General features: G+C 36.9%; 3 protein-coding genes across 3 annotated transcripts; all 3 read left to right on the top strand.

Annotated features, from left to right (window-relative positions):
- The first annotated feature begins 601 nt into the window (after positions 1 to 601).
- Positions 602 to 3,946, top strand: LOC110886976 (30S ribosomal protein S16-2, chloroplastic/mitochondrial). Its single transcript, XM_022134866.2, has 3 exons — positions 602 to 830; positions 1,139 to 1,184; positions 3,474 to 3,946. The coding sequence occupies exons 1-3, from the start codon at positions 698 to 700 to the stop codon at positions 3,673 to 3,675; spliced, it is 381 nt and encodes a 126-aa protein (XP_021990558.1). The 5' UTR covers positions 602 to 697; the 3' UTR covers positions 3,676 to 3,946.
- Positions 3,947 to 9,158: 5,212 nt separating this feature from the next.
- On the top strand, positions 9,159 to 13,664 carry LOC110886975 (probable pre-mRNA-splicing factor ATP-dependent RNA helicase DEAH5). The gene is made up of 2 exons (XM_022134865.2): positions 9,159 to 12,041; positions 13,048 to 13,664. The coding sequence occupies exons 1-2, from the start codon at positions 9,328 to 9,330 to the stop codon at positions 13,439 to 13,441; spliced, it is 3,108 nt and encodes a 1,035-aa protein (XP_021990557.1). The 5' UTR covers positions 9,159 to 9,327; the 3' UTR covers positions 13,442 to 13,664.
- Positions 13,665 to 16,383: 2,719 nt separating this feature from the next.
- LOC110886974 lies at positions 16,384 to 24,001 on the top strand. The gene is made up of 6 exons (XM_022134864.2): positions 16,384 to 16,506; positions 17,769 to 17,887; positions 18,025 to 18,107; positions 23,120 to 23,241; positions 23,369 to 23,503; positions 23,595 to 24,001. Exons 1-6 carry the CDS (start codon positions 16,476 to 16,478, stop codon positions 23,873 to 23,875), a joined length of 771 nt encoding a protein of 256 aa, XP_021990556.1. The 5' UTR covers positions 16,384 to 16,475; the 3' UTR covers positions 23,876 to 24,001.
- The last annotated feature ends 478 nt before the right edge of the window (positions 24,002 to 24,479 follow it).

Genomic DNA, 24,479 nt, shown 5'->3' with positions numbered 1-24,479 from the left:
GGTATCAGCGGTGTCAATCGATTTCACCAATTTGTGTTAATTGGGGGATTATATATTCTTTTTCTTTTTGAGTCTCTGTGTTATATAGGGGTAATTTGGTCATTTAACAAAACTTAACAACAAAATTCTAATTGGGTTAGAAATTTTGGACTCAAATGGTTAAAGAAAATGCTTATGGGGACTCAGGTCATTAAACTTTTTGCTTTTGGACTCAACTAGTTAAAACCCATAAAACAAAGGGATTCAAAAAGTAATTTACCCTATATAATAATAGTAGGATTCACCTAGTAAGAAAATTCAGTTGGTATCTATTTATTGGTATTGATTTATTTTGTTACTAAAACCGAACCTAACAACTTATCTAGCCCATAGCATTATAGTCTAGTGACATCTTGAATGTGGAATAAAGCTTAGAGACTATTAGGGAGGGGTTTTTCCAAATTTATTGGGTTTCCTTCTGAATTGGTATATAGATATTATAGCGTAGTAAAGATGAATATGATTGGGCAGTTACCCTGACACGATGATACTCTAGTGATCCATCCAAATTTGCCTTTCAAAAAAAAAAAAAAAAAAACAACTTATCCAATAAAAAACAATTTTCAATGCACGAAGAATGAGGGGAGTAAAGTGAAAAAGAGGAAAACAAACTTTGGTGATCAGAACCCAAAACCCTAATTTGGAGGCAGAAGAGGAAATGGTGGTGAGGCTTCGATTGGCGAGGTTGGGATGCCGGAACCGGCCCTTTTACAGAGTTATGGCCGCCGATAGCAGGTCTCCCAGAGATGGAAAGCATATCGAAGTTCTGGGTTACTATAATCCTTTGCCAGGTTCAACAAATTTATCTGCTTTTTAACTACAAATTTTGTTAGGATGCAATATTTGGTTGGGTAAAACTAATAATTTTATTGCTTGCTTGGTTTCTTAATTTTGAGCTCTGTTATTTGGGGTTAATTTAAATTAACGGCATTATTTGTAGCTGTGATTGTTAGAACCATGAAACTTATACAACTTTTTTGGCTTCAAGATCCACTTTTGTTTGACTTAATTTTAAATCATCATAAAGGTTGATATTATGAGTCAGTATTTGATATATGAGTTGCTAATTAATTGTTGGTTGATTATCCGGTTAATGCAGGTCAGGATGGTGGTAAACGAATGGGGCTTAATTTCGAACGAGTGAAGTAAGTTGTTCGATACACTTATCCTCATTTGATATAAATTAGGTGACACTATTAGTAATAATCTAATAAGCAGTTGTACATGTTCATTGCATTTCAGTGGATAGTCTTTTCATGATAGGCTTCCTTGATGAATTTTAAAATAGGCTTTTTGTTGTTTTTTTGATGAATATCACCCTTGGCTTAAAAAAGCGGAAGCGCACAAAAGCGATGAGGTCTAAAACCGAATTTTAAAAAGCGAAGCGCAAAAGCGGTGAGCTTTTCGTACGCAAAGCGCAAAGTGATTATATAATTTATTATATATCCCATAAGTGTTTAGCATCCAATACCTATGATTTAGCTATAATTAAGCTTTATATATGTTTTAAAATGAAAAAAACATAAATGTACAGCATGAAAAGCCTATTGTACCATAAGTGTTTAGCATCCAATACCTATGATTTAGCTATAATTAAGCTTTATATATGTTTTAAAATGAAAAAAACATAAATGTACAACATAAAAAGCCTGTTGTACAACACTCAGAAGCATAGAAACACCCCATGTACAAAAAGCGTGCACCTTAGGTCGATTTTCACCCTAAAAAGCGCGCCTCAGCTGCGCTTCTTGTACATCGTGCGCCTTATGTCACACAAGGCGATGGGGTTTGCGCCTAGATGCGCTTTGCGCTTAAGGCGCGCTTTTTTAAACCAAATTATCACCTAACTTTTTAGGGTGATCTTAAACCGGATGGTTAATAGTTGAAGGGAAAAACTTATTTTTTTTTCTTCTTTCTAGTAAATGGTACTACATCCACTCTTTGGAACTTTTGAGAAATATTTCAAGCCTTAGTTAAACAAATTTTGTCATTGTCTACAATATAATTGTTGTCATTGAAGGGCTTTTTTAGGCATTTAATAAAGTCTTCTCATTCACCTTAGTTAAACGTCTAATGATATACATTGTAAGTTTATAAGAAATAAAAGCATTATAGAATGTTTGATGGTTGTATAAACATTAGTTAGAATGTTAGGTATAATGTTTTTTCATCTACTGAATGTGTTTTGCTTCCATTTAACCTTGATTACTGTTATTACTTTTAATTTGTGAATTTTCATCCCTTTGCTTTGACGGAAGATAAAAAAGTGCACTTTGCGTACACCAATCTGGTATCCCTCATATATGTTTTCATTAATATGGGGATGGTCAACAATAGTTGATGGAAAATGAATACAGATGCCTTTATTTATCATTTAAATTACATAGTTCTGACCATAGTTATTAAAGGCATTAGGCGCACTCAAGGCGCATAGCCCTCGCCTGGGGCCTAGGCGCAAAGCGCAAAAAAAGCGAGGGCCTGAGAAAAATAAAGCGCATAATGAAAAAAATTAAAAAATATATTATGTAGAGTAAATTGCTTTTTGAGTCCCTGTGTTTTAGTGGTTTTAACCACTTGAGTCCAAAATCAAAAAGTTTAACGCCTTGAGTCCTTAGCCATTTATTTTATAACGTTTTGAGTCCAATTTTGTTCATTTTATAACGATTTGAGTCCAAAAATTGGACTCAAAAGGTCAAAATTTGGACTCATAAGGACTCGAATGGTTGATGAAAATGCTTATAGGGACTCAGGTCGTTAAACTTTTTGCTTTTGGACTCAACTAGTTAAAGCCACTAAAACACAAGGACTCAAAAAGTAATTTACCCTATTATGTATTAGAAAAAGAATACTATTCTTCAAATAAAATAAATAAAGTCTATTATGTAACACTTTATATCATCTAATTAGTACCAAGATATTAGTGTATTAGTGTAGAAAAGTAGTTTCCTTGATTAAAAGGTTGAAATTTGGCTAGAATCTTGGCAGAATTTAGTCGGAAACTCTCCTGAATCTAGGAATCTTGCCGGAATGTGCGCCTGAACCATCACTTGGAGAGTTAAAGCGCAATTTCCTCGACTTAAAGCGCAACTGCCTCGCCTCTCCTGAAAAATGGGCCTAGGCGCAAGAGGCGATGGCTTTTAACAACCATGGTTCTGACATTAAGTTGATGATCCATGTAAGAAACACTAGTAGCATACTTATCATTTTAACAATGTAAATATAGCATATGGTACAGGATGACTTTTGAGATCATATTGGTAAGTTTTCATCTGCGGAAATTTACGGTGTATTTTTAAAAGCTCATGAAAAGTGATTATTAACCTAAACAGAGAAATCATTGTGTTAATTATGTGGAAAAATCGATATGCATTTCAAATTTGTAAAGTTATTTTGACACCTCTTTTATGTGTTACTATTTTTTTTTTCATGTACAGATATTGGCTCTCAGTTGGTGCACAGCCATCGGATCCAGTTCAACGTCTTTTATTTAGAGCTGGGCTTCTACCACCGCCGCCCATGGTTGCAATGGGCCGGAAAGGTGGACCTCGTGACACCCGCCCAGTTGACCCGTTGTCTGGACGAGTCTTGACCCCCGAGCAACCAACCAAAACTAGTAATGAATCAGCTGAAGTTTAAGAAAATAAAATGTCAACTTCCCAAACTGTTGGTTTTTGAGACATGCTAGTAGGGTTGGTTTTTACGGTTAAGTTAGAACTACTTGCAATGGTTATAATGTGGTAAATCTTTGATGCTATCATGATCTTATTCTGTAGCAAAAAGTATCAGTTTACCGTTTTTCTCAAGTGTTTTGAGACCTCAGGGGGTTTTTGGGATTGCTTATTTAAACAACGTATCTACTTATTATGTTTTTATAAAACATATTTAGTACTTTTGAGTGGTTGGAACTTGGAAGAGTAATAATAGTTATTGCTACATGCTTGTTATACGCTAAAATAAACTGTATTGAGTTAGTAAATGAGAGGTGCATATTGAACCTTAATCGTTTTTTATCAGTTAAATATGATGGTTGTGGTTGGATCATGTTATTAGAGATGAATGGTTTCAGTTCGGTCATATTAGTAGAGACCGGAAAACTGCTCATTAAACGTTAAACGGTAAGTGTGTCTCCTAAGGCTTTTGGTTAAGAGTCAAAAGTCATATACGCTCGATGTGGTTCTTAGGGTATTGGTTAGAGCCAACTACACCAAATGATTGGGTTGGTTATGGCCTGGTGTTCACTTTTTACGACCAAAACTGGAAAAAACTCACATATATTGAGCTAACACTAATGTAATTCGGCATTCAATTACCAAAGAACAAGGTACACAGAGAAACTTATGCACAATGAATTGGAAACCCGAGTAAACCGTACGTTAACGAGCTCAATATTCCAAGAAGCAATATCCGCCACGGTTTGAAACGCTCCATAATGGAACCGAGTACTCCAAGAACAACGGTACACACGTAAAACTTATATACAATGAATTTGAAAGGCAAGTAAATTGTACCTTTGCAAGCTCAATACTGTTGTATAGAATATGATATCATGGCTTACACTATATAAAGTAGGCCCCTTGGTGTCTCCTTCCTAAATCAAGAGTTAACAAACATGTCAGCTCTTAGTTATGTGCTTGGACTTAATGACAACTTCCTGAATCAAGAGTTAACACCTGCCAATCAAACCTAACAGCAGGGGCGGAGCTAGTGTAGAAGAATGGGTAGCACGGGATACCTCTCAACTCCGTCTCTGTAGTGTAAAAATACCTCTCAACTCCGTCTCTGTAGTGTAAAATTTATTATTTTTCTTCGATTTATACAAAGGATACCTCTAATCCCAAAAAAAATCGGGATACTCCTGAATTTTTGGGGTAGATCCGTCACTGCTTAACAGTCCAACTTCAAAAACTATATCCTTCAAGATTCATCATCATCCAACACTTCAAAAACTGAATCCGAAATATTCGGTTTTCGATTTTAGTAATGATTCGGTTCGGTTTTTTGAACAATTTATGTAAGATTTAAGTTAACATATTTAAAATTTTTAATTAACATTGTTAACATGCCACTAGGAACCTTCACCTGACATCGACATGTATCAAACTCGTATATCATCATTACACATTTCATTATAACATAATTTTTTTTAACAGCCAACGGAATCAATCCTGGGCAATTTTGGGGCACCTATTGGACTAAACGGAGTACTTCGAGAGTAACTCGAGTCCACCATCAATTTCGGGGGAAACCCGGGAACCCACCCCGCCCGTAAGCACGACGGTGAAATTAACGGTAAAATCGGTTTGGCATATGGTTGTAAAACAAGGTCTCCAAGGCCGAGTACTCCCCGAGTAGTCGCTACAAGGTACGCTGCCGAGGCGACTTTCTTCAACTCCGACTAATTACTTGGAATTGATCAAATGCGGTCAACATCGACCAAATTCGGATTTAGTAGGTCAACTCGGGCCGAGTTTGACCTAAAATAAAATAAAACATCATTTCTATGTCTATCATATTAAAGAATGAATAGCAGTTTCACGTATTTTGTTATAAATATTAGTAAATTTATGTTATTTGACATATATTTAATTTTTGAAAACTAATTTCTTTATAATTTAGCATGTCCGAGTACTCCCCGTGTACTCTCCGCCTAGGCCGAGTACTCTCAACTCCCCGGTCGACCGACTAGGAAGCCCCTAGCGACTTTTGCAACCATGGTTTGGCTCAAGGATCAAATCTAAGTTTCCCTGGGTCTCCTATCATTGCCCACCAGTGTCGAATTCTGCACCAAATGGGGATTGAACCTCAATCTCCCAAAAGAAATGCAAGTCTTCCACCACTTGATCAAGAGATCACTCACTTCATTATAACATAATAAATACCAAAATTATTGTGGAGGAAATCTAGGTGGATGTTATTACTGCTTTGTAAATTGAGTTTAACTTTTTAAGCTACGCTAAAATGTCTAATATATCGGTTTAAGAATTCATGTAAAATGATTACATATTTACACAAATGCAATCTTCTTTTAAAACCTTTGATCAAATAAATTATAAATTATTCATTTGAAAAGAGCACTAATGTTGAGTTTGATCCTTATAAATGTTAGCAAATCAAATTTTTTTACAGGAATAATTCTTCTATAAAAAATAGTTAAATACTCCCCAATATAATATATTTTTATATTTAAAGATGGATAAGTTTTGACTCCACGAATAATTATTGGTCCCCATGATGGCCTTGGTCGTCAAGTTAGCGTGCTCCCCAAATAAAATTTATGATCCACATGCAAACCCACTTGCCAACTGACCTTCCTTATCTGTTTCAATTCTTTTTTTTTTTTTTTTTTTTTTTTTTTTTAACGGCAAATTTGGATCACTGACGGACCACTGGAGTGTCATCGTGCCACCAGCAGAACCACCCGATTATATCAATCTCCACTAGGCAATAATGCCTATACACCAATTCAGGAGGAAACCCAATAAATTTAGGAAAAACCCCCTTTGTGGGAATCGAACCCATGACCTAATGGTCATAAGCTTTATCCCACCACCAAGATACCACTAGGCTATAATGCCATGGATGTTTCAATTCTTTTTAATTGCAAATTTGGATAGGGATGGCAATGGGTCGGGTTCGGGTCGGGTATTGGCAATCCCATACCCATACCCGGTTGTAAAATCGTGTCCCATACCCGACCCAATACCCGTCGGGTATATGTCGGGTAATTACCCGTCGGGTAATTACCCGTCGGGTACCGGGTATACCCACGGGTATCGGGTATACCCATTAGTTTGTTAAAAAATATACATTGGGATTTCCAAATACATTTTTTACTATTATAATTATTATATAATTTTATTTATTATGCAACAACTATTATAAATTAAAATATACATTACATAGATATAAGTTTTAGCATAAATTAATAATAACTTTATAATATTTATATACTTATATGTATATACTTCACAACATATAAAATATAAATACTATCATCAAATACATATGCTAAAAGAAAATTTATTTTTTTCACATTATGAACATACTAAAATAAATCACTAATAGATAAGGGTTAATGGAAAATAAAAATATATATTAAAAACTTCGGGTATATGATCGGGTATATAGTTCGGGTAAACGGGTATGTAGTTTCGGGTAATCGGGTCGGGTATCACCTAATCCCATACCCGACCCATACCCGCGAATTTTTTTAAAACTAAACCCATACCCGGCCCAATACCCGTCGGGTATCGGGTATACCCGTCCCATTTGTGTCGGATTTCGGGTATACCCGTCGGGCTCGGGTATTTTTGCCATCCCTAAATTTGGATAACTCACGGTCTACTAACGAAGTATCATCATGCTATTAGGCTATAGAGTGTGGTTGGAGTCCCATGGGGCTTTATCAAGTCCACGTAGGATCCACGTCAACAATGGAGCCCCTCTTTAATTTGTAGGGTATGGATGGAGCCCTTTATTAAACAAAATTTAAAAAAAAATGATTGGTTTAAAACTAGTGGGCCCCACCTGAATATATGCATATGGGCGCTACCACTAGTTACCATGATGGAGCCCCATGGAACCCCCACATGGAGGGTGTGGTGATGGATGGTGACGTGGCGGGGATGGAGCCCCATGGAGCCCCCACACCTCATAGAGGAATTATTCGAACATATCCATCTCCACTAGGCATAATGTCTATACATCAATTCAGGAGAAAACTCAATAATTATGAGAAAAAACCCTGATGGAAATCAAACCCAGAACCTATTGGTCTTAAAACCTTATCAGACCCTCAAGATACCACTAGGCTATTAACCCGTAGGCTTTTCTTATCTGTTTCAATTAAACATCTTATAGCATCTTTACCTTTGGATTCTACAACCTTTATATAAGTTTTAGAAAAATTGTTTAAACATTAAATTTAGTTGAAAATAAATAAACATGATATCATATAATTTTGTTGGAATATATCTATGTAAAACTGGGTATTATGGTTTAACTAGCATGTGCTCGTTAAAGCGTTCTAGCATGTGCTAGTTAAAGCGTTATGTTACTGCTATATAGGCATTGAGGTTTTAACTAACTCATTAACCTTTAGCTAATAATTATATAAAAGAGAAAAAGAAAAAAAAATATTAATTAGTGCAAGACCACATAAGACCCATATCTTTCTCCCTCAAAGCTCGTTAAGGGCTTCACTAACCCAGCCTTGGTGCTCCAGTTTGACGCCCTTAAAGCGGTGTTTGGGGTGTTAAGACTATGGGGCGTGGATGGCTTGGGTTGGGGGCATTGCTTGATATATGGCAGGTGTGGGCTCTACCAGTCCACACCCAGAAAAGTGGGGTGTGGAAGGGCATGGTCAAGCCGGTGTTGTGGAAGGGGCTAGCCAAACGATCATCAACACTCAGTCAACCATTGCCAGACACGTCATCCCAGGCCAGCGCCCCACGCCAAGCACTATTGCCATTCCAAGCAGGCAACGCCCACCAAAATGTCAACCCGGGGTGGAGCACCCTACGTTAAAGGGCCAAAAACACCCCTTGGCCACGCCCACACTCACCAGTCTAAAGGGTTGATTTGGCTAACGACACCAGACCACACCGCCAAGGATATATGAAAGGAAAAATTACACGTTTTGTCCTTTATCTTAATCCTACTTATCAGGCGGTGTCATTTTCGATGAATTTCGATAGGTTTTATACTTTATAGGGAATATTGCTGCACGACTGCACTGAAATTATTACAATTTTTTTTTACAAATTCTACTTACTTTACGTGGCGGTACCATTTTTAACTTAAAAACATATTTTTTACTTATTTTTATGTACGTCTCAGTATAAGTTCATGTTGGTGTTCGACGTAAATTTCTTTCGCAAATAAGCCGCGTCATATATAATACGTTTCCGTGCTATTTTTATGTGCATCTCCAGTTTATCTACGTTTTGACGTAACTTTTGTTCAGAAACAGTTCAGATCTTTACTGTATAAATACAAGTTATTTTACATTTGAATCCGCCGTATCGCGCAGAAAAATTTACTACTTGTATCTACAAAAGCAAGCAAGTGGAAAAATTTCAATAAATATAATTGTTTTTTTCATAATAATTTGTTCTCATACAAACCTTCGAAATAGAAACCTATTTATATGTACCACCCGTTCTAACCCACATATCTTCCATTCCTTGTTCCTCGATCAAACCTTCGTCAATTTCAGGTACACAAAAAAACCCTAGAAATTACCCCCAATATTTTATTGCTTTCTAGTTTCCTGTGTTGTCTTCAATAATGGTTTCGGATACAAGCTTCAAGAAACTAGAGTATCTATCACTTGTATCAAAGATATGCACAGAACTCGAATCTCATTTAGGCTTTACCGATAAAGTTTTAGCCGAATTCATCGCTGAAATCGGCCGAAACTCTCAAACTTTCGATGATTTCGATAGTAAGTTGAAACAAAACGGGGCCGAGCTCCCAGATTACTTCCTTAGAACTTTGCTAACAATAATCCACGCTATTTTGCCCCCTAAATCGGTCAACGAGACGGTGAAACGATCCGTTGAGCCTGAACTGTATCGGGTATACGAAGGGAGGGTGTCAAGAGTAATGGACAGCGGTTGTTTTGTTCGGATTGGTGATATTGATGGTAAAGAGGGTGTAGTTCATGTGTCACAGATGTCTACAGGAAGAGTTTTGAATGCAAAAGATGCGGTTAAACTCGATCAAAAGGTTTTCGTGAAGGTGATTTCAGTTTCGGGTCAGAAATTGTCTCTTTCGATGAGAGATGTTGATCAGAACTCCGGTAAGGACTTGTTGTCGTTAAACAGAGCTGTTGAATTAAAATCTAAGACGGGATTCTCGGGGATGAAGTTCACTGAAGAAGATGCGGTTTCTGGTTCTCGTATGCGTTTGAAGAGAATGAGTTCTCCAGAGCGATGGGAGGCGAATCAGTTAATTGCTTCGGGGGTTTTAAGTGTGAAAGATTATCCATTGTATGATGAAGAAATTACTGACACGTTGGTTTATCAAGAAGAAGACGGTGACAAGGATCTTGAGGTTGAGTTAAATGAGGACACACCCGTCTTTTTACAAGGACATAGTCATTATTCAACGGATATGTCACCGGTGAAGGTTTTCAAAAACCCCGAGGGTTCATTGAGCCGTGCAGCTGCACTGCAATCAGCTCTTGTAAAAGAAAGAAGAGAAGTGAGAGACCAACATCAAAGATCAATGCTCGATTCCATCCCAAAAGATCTGAACCGTCCATGGGAAGACCCAATGCCCGAATCAGGTGAGAGGCATCTGGCACAGGAGCTAATGGGAGTCGGGTTGTCTGCGTACGATATGCCTGATTGGAAAAAGGATTCTTTCGGTACAACATTGACTTTTGGTCAAAGGTCAAAGCTTTCTCTCCAAGAACAAAGAGAAAGCTTGCCTATACACAAATTAAAGAAAGAATTGATCCAAGCTGTGAATGATAACCAGGTTTTGATTGTCATAGGCGAAACGGGCTCAGGTAAAACGACTCAGGTGACTCAGTATCTAGCCGAAGTGGGCTACACCGTCAAGGGTAAAATAGGGTGTACCCAGCCCCGAAGGGTGGCTGCACAATCTGTAGCCAAGAGGGTGGCTGAAGAGTTTGGTTGTCGGTTAGGTGAGGAAGTTGGGTACTCGGTCCGGTTTGAGGATTGTACCGGCCCAGAAACCGTGATCAAGTACATGACTGAGGGTATGCTGTTAATGGAAATTCTTACCGATGAGAATCTGTCTCAGTATTCGGTGATTATGCTTGACGAAGCTCATGAGAGAACAATGAATACCGATGTTCTCTTCGGGTTATTAAAAGGTCTAGTGAAAAGAAGGCCCGATTTGAAATTAATCGTCACTTCTGCCACATTGGATGCAGAGAAGTTCTCTGAGTATTTCTTTAGCTGCAAGATATTCACAATTCCAGGCAGAACGTTTCCGGTCGAGATTCTTTACACCAAACAGCCCGAAAGTGATTATCTTGATGCAGCTTTGATTACTGTAATGCAGATCCATTTGACAGAACCCGAGGGGGACATACTTGTCTTTTTGACCGGTCAAGAAGAAATCGATCATGCTTGCCAGTCTTTACACGATAGGATGAAGGGATTAGGTAAAAACGTGCCTGAATTGATAATTTTACCGGTTTACAGCGCACTTCCTAGCGAACAGCAATCAAGAATTTTCGAACCTGCACCAATAGGGAAGAGGAAGGTGGTTGTTGCAACTAATATTGCCGAAGCTTCTTTAACAATCGATGGGATATTTTACGTAATTGATCCTGGTTTCGCTAAACAAAACGTGTATAACCCAAAGCAGGGTCTCGATTCGCTAGTTATAACGCCGATATCACAGGCATCAGCTAAGCAACGAGCCGGTCGGGCTGGTCGTACCGGGCCTGGAAGGTGTTACAGATTATACACCGAAAGCGCTTTCAATAACGAAATGTCACCGACCCCGGTTCCAGAGATTCAGAGGGTGAATCTTGGGTTAATTACGTTGAATTTGAAAGCTATGGGGATGAATGATTTATTTTCTTTCGATTTCATGGACCCACCGTCATCTCAAGCTCTTGTATCCGCTATGGCGCAGCTATACACTCTTGGCGCTCTTGACGAAGAAGGGCTTTTAACTAAATTAGGTAGGAAAATGGCGGAATTCCCACTCGAACCGCCTTTATCGAAGATGTTATTAGCTAGTGTTGACTTGGGTTGTAGCGATGAAATTGTGACGATTATTGCTATGATTACGACTGGGAATATCTTTTATCGGCCGAGGGAAAAACAAGCGCAAGCGGATCAAAAGAAGGCTAAGTTTTTTCAACCTGAAGGAGATCATTTGACTTTGCTTACTGTTTATGAGGCTTGGAAAGCTAAGAGTTTTTCGGGCCCCTGGTGTTTCGAGAATTTTGTTCAGGCCCGATCACTGCGGAGGGCCCAAGATGTTAGAAAGCAGCTTTTATCTATCATGGACAGGTATGTTCTATTTGCTTTTAAATATTTTAATAATATGTTTTTATTTTCTACTATGCTCTCTGCCCATGGTTGTCAACAGAGATAGCGGACAATAGCGATGAAATAGCAGGCGCATTTTCATGTTTAGCGATACACTAGAAGAAAATTTAAGAAAGATTTTATCAAAAAATAAAATAAAATAAATTATAAAAAATCTCGCCATTTGTCGCTAAATCGTATATGGCGCCATCAATTCCCTTCGCTACATAGCGCGCGCTACAGGCGCCATTTACATCTGTCTCTGCCTAACAGGTCAAACGGGTAGAACCTAAAAAATTGGAACGGGTCAAATATGTGGAAAGTCTCCTAAATTCCAAATGCATAAAACCTCCTAAATATCTTAATTATATAGTTGAGCAAATTGCCATTTTGGTCCCTGAGGTTTAGTCAATTTTGCCACTTTAGTCCAAAACTCAAAGTTTTTGCATCTGGGTCCCTGTGGTTTCAGTTTTATTGCCATTTTGGTCCAAAAATGAAATCAGGTCATATTTGTCTTATAAAGTCCTTTTATTTTGCAATATGACCTGATTTGCCCCTGAGAAAAAATGACAAAATTGCAGGATTTTATAAGACAATTATGATCTGATTTCATTTTTGGACCAAAATGGCAATAAAACTGAAACCACGGGGACCCAGATGCAAAAGATTTGAGTTTTGGACTAAAGTGGCAAAAGTAACCAAACCTCAGGGACCAAAATGGCAGTTTACTCTATATAGTTTTTAGTTGTATTTACATTAATTAGAGGTGGTTATTCCGACGGAGAGAGGTAAACGGGTTGATTTGGGTTATATTTTGGCTAATGGGTGAGGTGGAACAATTCTAAAAATTTGTTGAATTGGAAGTATGCTAAACTTTCTTGTTTTGACCTACCACCCAACCCGCCCGAATCGCCACATCTATTTTTTTCTGAAAGGTGAATTCCACTTATAATAATCAATACGCTGATTCAGTCGTTTTTCTGATCAGGTACAAACTGGATGTCGTGCGTGCTGGAAATAACTATACAAAGATACAAAAGGCAATAACGGCGGGCTTTTTCTTCAACGCTGCACGAAAGGACCCACGAGAAGGATACCGTACAATAGTCGAGAACCAGCCGGTTTACATACACCCAGGTAGTGCCTTATTCCAAAGGCAGCCCGATTGGGTCATCTACCACGAGCTAGTGATGACGACAAAAGAATACATGCGTGAGGTTGCTGTTGTAGATCCAAAATGGCTAGTTGAACTGGCACCGCGGTTCTTTAAGGTGTCTGACCCAACTAACATTAGCAAGCGGAAGCGACAAGAACGGATTGAGCCGCTTTATGATAGGTACAATGAACCCAATTCATGGCGGTTAAGCAAAAGACAGGCTTGATCAGGGGGATGAAGTTCTTACGAAATACGCGTATGGATGTTGGGATTTAGAATACTAGTATAAATGCAGAATATACGTACAGAATACAAGTATGAATGCAGAAATGTGCATACAGGTATGCACAATTTATAACATGCAACATAACTAAGAATTTCTCAGGTGGAATACACAGCAGGAAACTTGTATATTTCAAAATTAAAAAACAAAAAAAAAGGTTATTGTAGTGGTGTTATGTAGGTGATTATTTTAATATTATAATTTATAAAATTCCAAAAAAAAGAAGAAAACATTAAGGGTTTACTTAGATTTTCAACTAACTATACATAATTAAATATACGTGTTTTAATTTTAAAAATATTTTTTTTTTATTAAATGAGATGAAAAACACCAAGGTAATGGGAAACAGGCTTTGAACGCCTAACCTATGCGCACCTAACTAGGGATGAGCAACTGGTATAAAATACCGTCCCGATTCCGATCCCATCCCGATCCCGATCCCGAATTTTTTCGATACCTAACTAGGTGAGTGATGTGGAAAAAGTAGTTAATTACCCTAAATTAAGACTCAAGTAATAAAAATCTAGACTCTTTAACTTGACTAAACTACTCACCAGCAAGTGTACCGGTCGACTCTAGCACAGAAAAGTAAGTCCGGATGTCGAACCCACAAGGACTCTAATGAATTACGTTAACGACTAAACTTAGACTAGACACTGACACGACTAAACAAATGTTGTGTTTTAGGGGGGGGGGGTTACTAAAATCCTAAAATTTTGATTAAACTGAAATTAAACTAAGACACGAACGAAAACTAGGGTTTTAATTCAGATGAGATTAAGGACTACCTAGACTTGAATCCAGTTTAACTATGAATGGACTTCTAACGGTTTTATTGTTGTATGGAGCCGGGATCGTAAAATACTAAACCTTAAGGTATTTCAATGCTAAGACTTCCCGACCCTTCTCAGAAAGAAACCTAGGAAACCCTACAAGGCTGTTATGAATACCGACTGTTAGATTTCCTCTCAGTCCTCTAACGACTCTAAAAGTGCCCTAATACGACTATCTACCTCTCAGCGCGACAATCTAAGGCAATTCTAGGTTCCGACTTGGTTTACTAGACACAAATGCAATTAGGGAACTAACATCGACTTCTCTCAAAATCTAATTTAGCTATATACTGCACCGCGACCTAATAACTAACTCGAGCCTCTCAGCGACAAGTTAAGCAGAATATTTACTTCTAACTGTATTTTAATTACTGCTTCTAAGGCTATCGGCCGATTTACCCAAAGATCACCCGAACCCGCAAGGATGCAAATAATCAACACAGATCTATTATGTGGAAGACATCCACCAAAATCTATGTGAAACAGTAAACAATCCACAATCAAAAGTAAATACGCACACGCACCAAATCAGAAAATCTAGAACACTTTACTTTTAAAAGTCAATCCATAATCAATTCAATAAAAACCGTTAAAAGATCCAAACATAAATTAAACCATCATCAAATCTAGGTAGTATCTAAAGTTTAGCCAAGAATCATGATGTTCAAAACAAACAAAACAAGTCTAAAACAAGAATTCATCGTAAAGTATTGAAAACGCGAAAATAAGGAACACCGGGAGATAAAACCCGAAAGATCTTCATTCTCACGATCCAAGCTTCGACCGATTGATTCCCGTTAGGCAAAATACTCCAGAATGCTCAAAATCCCCTCCAAAATTCGTCCTAGGGTTTCTTGATTCGTAATCAGAGTTCTGTTCAGTTTCTTGGAAATCCCATCATCAAAACCCTAATTTTTCCGGAGTTACTACCCATCGCGTGACGCCTAGGGGGGGTCGCGTCACGCGGCGCCTCCCTCTTCTATTTTTATTATTTTTTTATTCAATTCAACTTCCAGCTCTTCCCGACGCGCGTACGAATCCCGATTTTCTTCCAAACTGCTCGGTTTTACTCGTTTTTCAACATTTTAAGCTACGGGACCTGAAATCAAAGCTTAACGTCAGCAGTATCGAAGTTCTAACCTAAACTAGACTCTAAACGACTGAAAACTGACCGAAATATACACTATAAACATATGTACTTTGCAGTACATCAGTGAGCTGGTTTCCTTTCGGTAGGAGGTGATATCAAACTATTCACGCGTTCATAAACTGTCAAGTAACTAGTTTTTGTCCCGCCCGTGTTGTGGAGCACTAAGCCGAATATTTCTCTCTCATAATATATAGTCCTGTGTTTCGGTTACTTGTACATACTACTCATAACACCACCTAAAAAAATTACATCAAGTCAACCAATTAAAACAAAATACTACCATAGTTTTGCTAAAAAATAAAACTATAACGATGGAAGCACTATAATTTTAAACCGTGGGCAAAATTGTAATTAGTGTGTGTCAGACAGCTGACTAGCACGAATAAAAATTACACCGATTCAATCAATTAAAACAAAACACTACCATAATTTTATAGAAAAAAAAACTAAAACAATGGCATGAGTGTAATTTTACACTGGGGTCAAAATCGTAATTTCATAGGGGAAAAAAACAAAAAGGATATCAAAACTTTAAATTTGAGCTAATGACAAAATCGTAATTTAGTTACGAAGGAAAAAAAACAAAACCAATGACAAAACTGTAAATTTAAACGGGCAAAATCGTAATTAAGCTTAACCAGTGGGGCAATGACAGCGTAGCAGTTGGCCTCCCATTTCAACCAATGGCAGTGAAACACTATTTGCTGCCATGATGATTGTTGTTATAGGTAATAATAATAATGTTGTTATAGGTAATGTATGAGTGTTTTTTTTTCCTTCCAATTTAGTTCTCCATAAATATTTAAAAAAAATGATTTTTGAAATAGAAAGATATTCAATTTGTGTAGTTTGTCTTCTATTGTAATGTAATTTAAAAAAAAAACGTGCGGTGATAAATGAATGGGGACATTGATTCATATGGTTTCAGTTGATACCCTCCTATTTGACAAATTCAACCAAAACTCCACTCAAACAACCAACACAGCAGCAGATAATGGCCACCGCAAACCTCCAGCAAAACTCAGGTCAGTTTTCAGGCTCATATTCTGACACTACATTCACTTGCTTTAAATGTTAACTTCTGTTTAGTCTCTGCATTGCTCTATATAAGTTTGGTTTTTCTTTTTAGCCAATGTGGATCTATGTTCAAACCTGGGCAAATGCAGTGATATAAACTAATAAGTGTAAAGTAAAGTTAAAAAAAAAAAATCAATGTTTGGTTTTTATTTGAAAAAATAAAAAGCAGCTTTCTTGCAAGTGAAAAACCACACTTTGCAAGAATCAACATTTTTAGAATATGATAATATTTTTTCCTTCCCATAGTTTGCTCAAAATTGCATATCATTGCAGTTGTGATTTTTTTTTTTCAAAAAGTTATATAAAATTTTTATTAGTAGTGATGTGATCCCGAAACTTAGCTATGTAATGGTAGCCTTTGCGCACTCTACTAGAAAGATTTGATAGTGTAATTCCTTTTTTTTTTGAACGGCGGCATTATATTAGAAACACTAGCCAGGAGCTAGCAAAAACAAGCATACAAAGAAGAGCAAAACAACATAACAAGAACAAAACATTAATGAAAATTGAATATGCTCCATTTGTGCTCATCCAGCTGAATCTTCTTCGCTCGGTTCCGGATCCAAAGGAAACCAAGTGCCTTCAACTCCTGAATCACGTCTGACGCCGAACTCTTTTTATGGTTAATAGTGTAATTCTAGATATATAAACTAGATACACCTCAACCCTAATTCAGTTGATCTATTTTATTTTTAAAAAGTTACTTCATTAGTTTATTTTACTTTTGTCTTTTAAAAAGTTATATATAGTATTTTTAAACATAACTAGCATAATAACATACATATATTTTAAAAATAAATTCCAAAATTAATTATGACACCATCAAGTCCGACCAGTGAACTGCTAAGATAGTCGGTTCGATAGAAAACTTAAGGGAGGAGTTACAGGTAGGATTTAAAATGTTACTAAAAATGGTTAAAAACTACAGTTGATGTATTGAATATGATTAAAAACTTTATGATTTAAGATATTAGTTCAATTTATTTTGACTAAAAAGATATACTAGGTTGCAAGCATTAAAAATGTTTGACCCGTTCCATTACTAACTTGTTTAACCTTTCTGAGGGGTAATCTTAATGCCATTAGTCTGTAATCGTCTCTGTTTTAAATAATACGTATTGGATAAATATAATCCTAATGCTATGTCTACTTTTACCTCAATATCTTATTTGATTTGCATCCAAGATAACTGCAGTTACATGTTTTTCAGGGATTAAACAGGAGAAAATAACTATACAAAACAAGTGGGGCGAGAAACTTGTGGGAGTGTTACATGAAACAGGATCCAAAGAGATTGTAACCGTGTCGCATGGCGTCCAGAGCACAAAGGTACATACCACTTTTCTGTTCGCTTTTCATGTCCAAAGTTTGAAATTTTATACAGATATTATAACCAAAATGGGCATAGACACAAAAACATTGCATCAATATGTTAATTTATTGTGGAACGTTTTTATTGTCTCCAGGAATACAGTATGCTGGTGGACTTCTGTAATGCATTGGAAAAACTAGGGATTAGTGCCTTTCGCTTTGATTTTTCCGGAAACGGGTACACCCCCTAGTGTTTTTACAATATATTTTCAAAGGGGAAAACCGAATAATAGTAACTAACATTGTACATTTTCCAAATGTTAACAACTAACTTTAAGTTAGACGCGTTACAGAAACCAAGTTACAACTTGTTACTGATCGTAGCAATCAACCTCGTTTTTAAATAAGTTGAAGTCATGCCTATTAGATATAAATACTTAATAGTTTAACCTAGATAGTGTGACATATATTATGTATTTTAATTTTAATCTAAGTCTATGGCGGTTACTCTAATTCGCCGATTGTATATATTCGTTTTATGATGTACGAATAGATTATCAATTCATATTTTATGAACATCATTCATTAAAGCAAAACCCTAGAATTCTAACAAAGTGGTATCAGAGCCACACGAATCGATCGTATACTATCAAATACGAACTCCAAATCCCTGTTTCTGAATATATCCTGACAAATGAATCCAGCAACCGGAATTCAATCACAAATTCCAAAACTTTCTGGGCAGAATTACTATCACTGGCATATCCAGATGAGGGTTTTACTGGAATCTCAAGAATTATGGAATATTGTAGAAGACGGATATCAAGAATTAGGAACGAATCCTACAGAAGACGCTATCGCTGCACATCGGGAATCAACGAAGAAAGATAGAAGGGCGCTGCATATCATATTCCAGTCGGTCAATGAAACTGTGTTTGAACGTGTTGCCATGGCGAAAACGTCAAAGGATGCATGGATCACACTGCACAAATCTTACAGGGGAGAAAATCGCGTCAAAACGGTAAAATTACAAACCCTAAGATGTAGTTTCGATGCTTTAAAGATGAAATAGGGTGAGACTGTTGAAGATTATTTCAATAGAACAACTTTAATTGTGAATCAATTAAGAATGAATGAAGAAAAAGTAAGTGAACAGCGTGTAGTAGAAAAAATACTACGAAGCCTGACTCGAAACTTCGAGTCTGTGGTCATTGCTGTAGAGGAAACGAAAGATCTAGAGAGTATGTCCACCGAAGAACTTATGGGCATACTCCAGTCCCATGAACTACGGATGAAATTATACGATGAAGTTCCTATGGAACATGCATTTCAAATGTAGGGTACAACAAACGTAGACAGATACGGACAAGCGAAGGGACGGGGAAAGAATAAAGGAAAATCTTGGGGCTCTATAAGATGTTATAGTTGTCAGAAACTCGGACATACTGCCAAATTCTGTCCGAAAAAGGAAGGAAATGAGAAATCTGATAATGCTCTAATTCATAAGGAAGATGAATTAGATGAGCAACAAGATGATACCATGTTTATGATCTTTAACATGGAAGAAATGGTTAAAGAAGATTGTTGGTACTTGGATAGCGGGTGCAGCAATCATATGACAGGCAATAAGGGTCTGTTTGTTAAGTTAGATGAATCACTTCAAAAGGAAGTGAGAACGGGTGATAATAAACGATTAGAAGTTCAAGGAATCGGAGAAGTAATGATATCAATAAAAGGTCAGAATAAGAAGGTTCAAAATGTTTTCTATGTGAAGGGTTTAAAACACAATCTTTTAAGTGTGGGTCAGTTACTACAAAAGGGTTACAAAGTAGAATTCGTGAAGGAGCGATGTATTATCAAAGATATGAACAATAAAGTCATAGGGGTCATTAAGATGACAAATAACAAAATGTTTCCCTTGAATCCAGAAAACGATATATCACTAGCACTTTCTATGACGACAACCGATACCTCCAGTTTATGGCATGAGCGGTTTGGACACGTGAATTTTGACACATTAGTTGAAATGGGAAATAAAGAAATAGTTCGAGGGATACCGAAAATCACAAAGAATTCAGATATTTGTGAAGGATGTATTTCAGGCAAGCATGCTAGAAAACCATTTCCAAAGAAATCAATGTGGCAAACTGATTCACCGTTACAAATTGTTCACTCGGATATATGTGGTCCCATGAAGACGGAATCCATTGGAGGGTGCAAGTACTTTATAACGTTTATTGATGATTTCACACAGAAAACATGGGTATATTTCCTCAAGCTCAAATCCGAAGCATTAAGTTATTTTAAACGATTTAAAGCACTTGTGGAAAATCAGTCAAATCATAAGATAAAGACACTTAGATCTGATCGTGGGGGGAATACTGTAGCAAGGCATTTCAAGAATATTTAGGCATTAATGGAATATATCATCAATTAACGAATAGCTACACCCCTCAACAAAATGGAGTGGCGGAACGGAAAAATAGAACCCTAATGGAACTTAGTCGAAGCATGTTAAATGTGAAGAAATTACCAAATAGTTACTGGGCTGAAGCAGTGGCCTGCACTACCTACATTTTGAATCGAACTACAACTAAAACAAGACCAAATGTGACTCCGTATGAAGCCTGGAATGGACGGAAACCAAGTGTTGAACACTTCAAAGTGTTTGGTTGTTTGGCATATGTTCATATTCCGAAACAACATCGAAGCAAGCTGGATATTAAAACAGAGAAAAATGTGTTTGTAGGGTACAACACAAAAACAAAAGGATATAAGTTATATAATCCAATCACCAATAAAATAACGATTAGCCGAGATGTTATTTTCGACGAAAGAAAGACTTGGGTACCTGAACCCAATTCTACCTCGACACCGTTTCTAATGGATAATGGAGATAGTGAATCTCAGTTAAATCCAGAAATAACACAGGAAGTTTCTGGTGAAAATGGAGGTGCAGTCGAGAGTATCGAAAACAGCAACAATCACCTACACGGTGAGAATGAAGAAGCAACTGAAAACACAGAAATGATGAACAGCCATGTACATGCAGAAATTTCAGCAGGACAGACATCAGATTCAAATTCTTCAGTCCGACGCAATAATGATTCGTCTACTGATTCAGAAAATGAGGAAATTAATACAAGAAGTATCGGTAGTATTTACAGGAACACACGACAACTTACTGAAGAAGATATATCTCAAAGATATAGAGAAAGTCAATCGGTCAACTTTGTTCTTTATGCCAACGCGGATCCGATAACTTATGAAGAAGCAAGTAGAGATATTAAATGGCAAGAAGCTATGGACAATGAAATGGAATCTATACAAAGAAATCAAACTTGGGATTTAGTAAATCCCCCCATAAATCAGAAATCGATTGGGGTAAAGTGGATTTACAAAACCAAGTACGATGAGCATGGAAATGTGGACAAATATAAAGCTAGATTAGTGGTGAAAGGATATAAGCAAAAATATGGAATAGATTATCAGGAAGTTTTTGCTCCTGTGATTCGGTTTGAAACGGTTCGACTGGTGCTGGCTCTAGCTGCAAGGAATGACTGGTATCTACATCAAATGGACGTGAAGACGGCCTTTCTCAATGGAAATTTAAATGAGCAAGTATATGTGGAGCAACCTAAAGGATATATTAAGAAAGGACATGAAGAAAAGGTATGTCTTCTTAAACGTGCTCTATATGGATTAAAACAGGCTCCTAGAGCCTGGTACAGTCGAATAGATAACTATTTTAAACTACATGGTTTCAAAAAATGCACATACGAGCATACTCTATTCATCAAAGACACCAACGAAGGGAAGTTGGTGATATGCTTGTATGTCGATGACTTGATTATAGCAAGCAATTCTATGAATCTGATCAACGCTTTCAAGAGTATGATGAAGAAAGAGTTTGAAATGACTGACATGGACTATTTTCTTGGAATGGAAGTATCATACGAAAATGGGAATATAATTCTTTCTCAACGGAAATATATGCGAAACCTACTAGAAAAATATAGAATGACTCAATGTAATTCGGTCTCTACTCCCATGGAATATGGAATAAAACTGTCAAAAGAAGATCCGGAAGTATTTGCTGACGAAGGAACATATCGAAGTTTGGTCGGGAGTCTTATGTATCTGACCAACACCAGACCAGATATTACGTATGTTGTAACCAAGATCAGCAGGTACATGGAATATCCAAAGAAAAGTCACTGGGAAGCTGGCAAACGAATTCTTAAATATATTAAGGGAACGTTGAATCAAGGAGTCATATACTCAAAGGGTGGACAAGAGAAGCTAATGGGGTTCAGTGATAGCGATTATGCAGGAAATGTAGACGATAGCAAGAGCACGTCAGGGCATGTATTTCTTCTAGGGTCAAGTCCTATTTCCTGGCAATCTAAGAAACAAAAGGTTGTGGCATTATCATCTACTGAAGCAGAGTATATGGCCTTATCATTAGCCGGTTGTCAAGCAATTTGGATTAAAGGGATACTGGATGAACTACAAGGAAAGATAGAGTATCCAATTCCAATTTATTGTGATAACAAATCAACGATATATCTAGCTAAAGACCCAGTCTACCATGGCAAGAGTAAACATATTAGAGTCAAGTACCATTTTATTCGCGATCTGATTAAGAAAAATGAAGTAGAAGTTTTATTCTGTGCAACCAAGGATTAAACTGCAGACATTATGACCAAAGCATTGCAAAACAAGGATTTCTCAAGACTGAAGACTCATCTCAATATGGAAACTATATAGGTTACGGGAGGGTATTAGATATAAATACTTATAGTTTAACCTAGATAGTGTGACATATATTATGTATTTTAATTTTAATCTAAGTCTATGGCGGTTACTCTAATTCGCCGGTTTTATGATGTACGAACAGATTACCAATTCATATTTTATGAACATCATTCATTCAAGCAAAACCCTAGAATTCTAACAATGCCAACTACCGCATCGGATGTCACATATGCAAAAAAAAGCTTAGTTGAACAGAATCAATACATAAATACACGTTACACATACTAGTATAAAAATGCTTTTTTTTAACATTTAAGAATAGTTATTAGATGACGCATGGCGTATACATATACAATAAAATGACATTTAACACTCGTGCTATAAATACGAACACATTACTAAAACTCGTATCAGAATTATTTTACTTTCTTATTGAGTGGTAGCATATTTTAACTCACAAGCCAAAAAATGTAATTTTTAATGATTATTCAGCGAAAGTGAAGGCTCATCTCAAGGTGCTGACTTCCTTAAGGAGGTTGATGACTTAAAAGCAGTAATCCAACATTTCAGTGCAGCAAATCGTGTTGTAAGTGCGATCATTGGACACAGTAAAGGTATGTCATTTTAGTTTATTTGACTTTTGAGGTCAAACAAGCTGCTTTTTTAAAGGCTTACATATTTTTTATTTCAAATGATTTAAATTTAAGTAATATTACAAGAAACGACACTTATTTTTTGCAGGTGGGACTGTGGTTATATTATATGCATCTTTACATAAAGATATCAAGACAGTTGTCAATGTGTCCGGTCGTTATAAGCTCGATAGGCCCTTTGAAGAGCGTTTGGGAAAAGATTATTTGGAAAGATTTAAAAAAGGTGGTTTTTAATGAGATAAAAACATAAGCCTTATCAATCGGTTATAATTAAGTAAATGGGTCGAAATTAACAGTTACAAGTATTCTTATAGGAGAAGTGTTGGTTGGTGACATGGAGGAAACTGAAATGCAACTCCTGAACATAAACATGCATGACGCGGGACTTAGAGTTGACCAAGATTGCAGGGTGTTGATCGTTCATGGATCGGCTGATGAAATAAATCCAGTTGAAGATGCTTTGGAGTTTGCCAAGATCATACCTAACAATGAGTTGAGAATCATTGAAGGGGCCAACCATGATTACACCAACCACCGACACGAATTAGTTTCTGTTGTTTTGGATTTCTTAAAGGTCAATATGCATAGGGCATGATTCTTTTAAAGGCCATGCTCTCTTCTTTGAACAAGATGAAATTTTAAGCAAAACATCACCTAAATCTTGTATCCTAAGCTTAAATATTAGTGTTACACAAGTAGCATTTAACAAATTGGCCGGAAATCTCAAGCTTCGCCACTGGGTGCAAGTGAAAAAGATGCACTCGGTTAATTATCTTTCAATTGCATCTTTTCAACAACTTCAAGTGTAAGTTTGGGCGATATCTTCAATCACACAGATAGAACCCGTTACTAAGAATATTTTTTACTCGTCTAAACATTGTTGTTTTCTGGGATATAAAACATGCAGTGATTGTTGGATCAGTTCTGTTTAAATGTAATGGAAAACATGAATAATACCTGTTACAGCAGACAGGCCAGCAGAGAATCCAGTCAGAGATGCAGCCATTGAGTTCGACATGATTGTCAGGATGATCTGGTTCCTCCTTAGGGTGTAAGTTAATGATGGTGATGAAACCGAAATTAGGGAGGTTTCGGTTATGGGGAGAGAGTGACGAAAATAATGATGTTATGAGGGTTTTGATTGTGTAATGTGTGTAACCCTTTAACTCTCTAATAAGCCCCTTATTTATACACCCAAG

The sequence above is a fragment of the Helianthus annuus genome, chromosome 10 (genome assembly GCF_002127325.2).
Source record: "Helianthus annuus cultivar XRQ/B chromosome 10, HanXRQr2.0-SUNRISE, whole genome shotgun sequence".
NCBI lineage: Eukaryota > Viridiplantae > Streptophyta > Magnoliopsida > Asterales > Asteraceae > Helianthus > Helianthus annuus.
The sequence above is the reverse complement of the archived record's forward strand: the minus strand, read 5'-3'. Positions and strand labels throughout refer to the sequence as shown.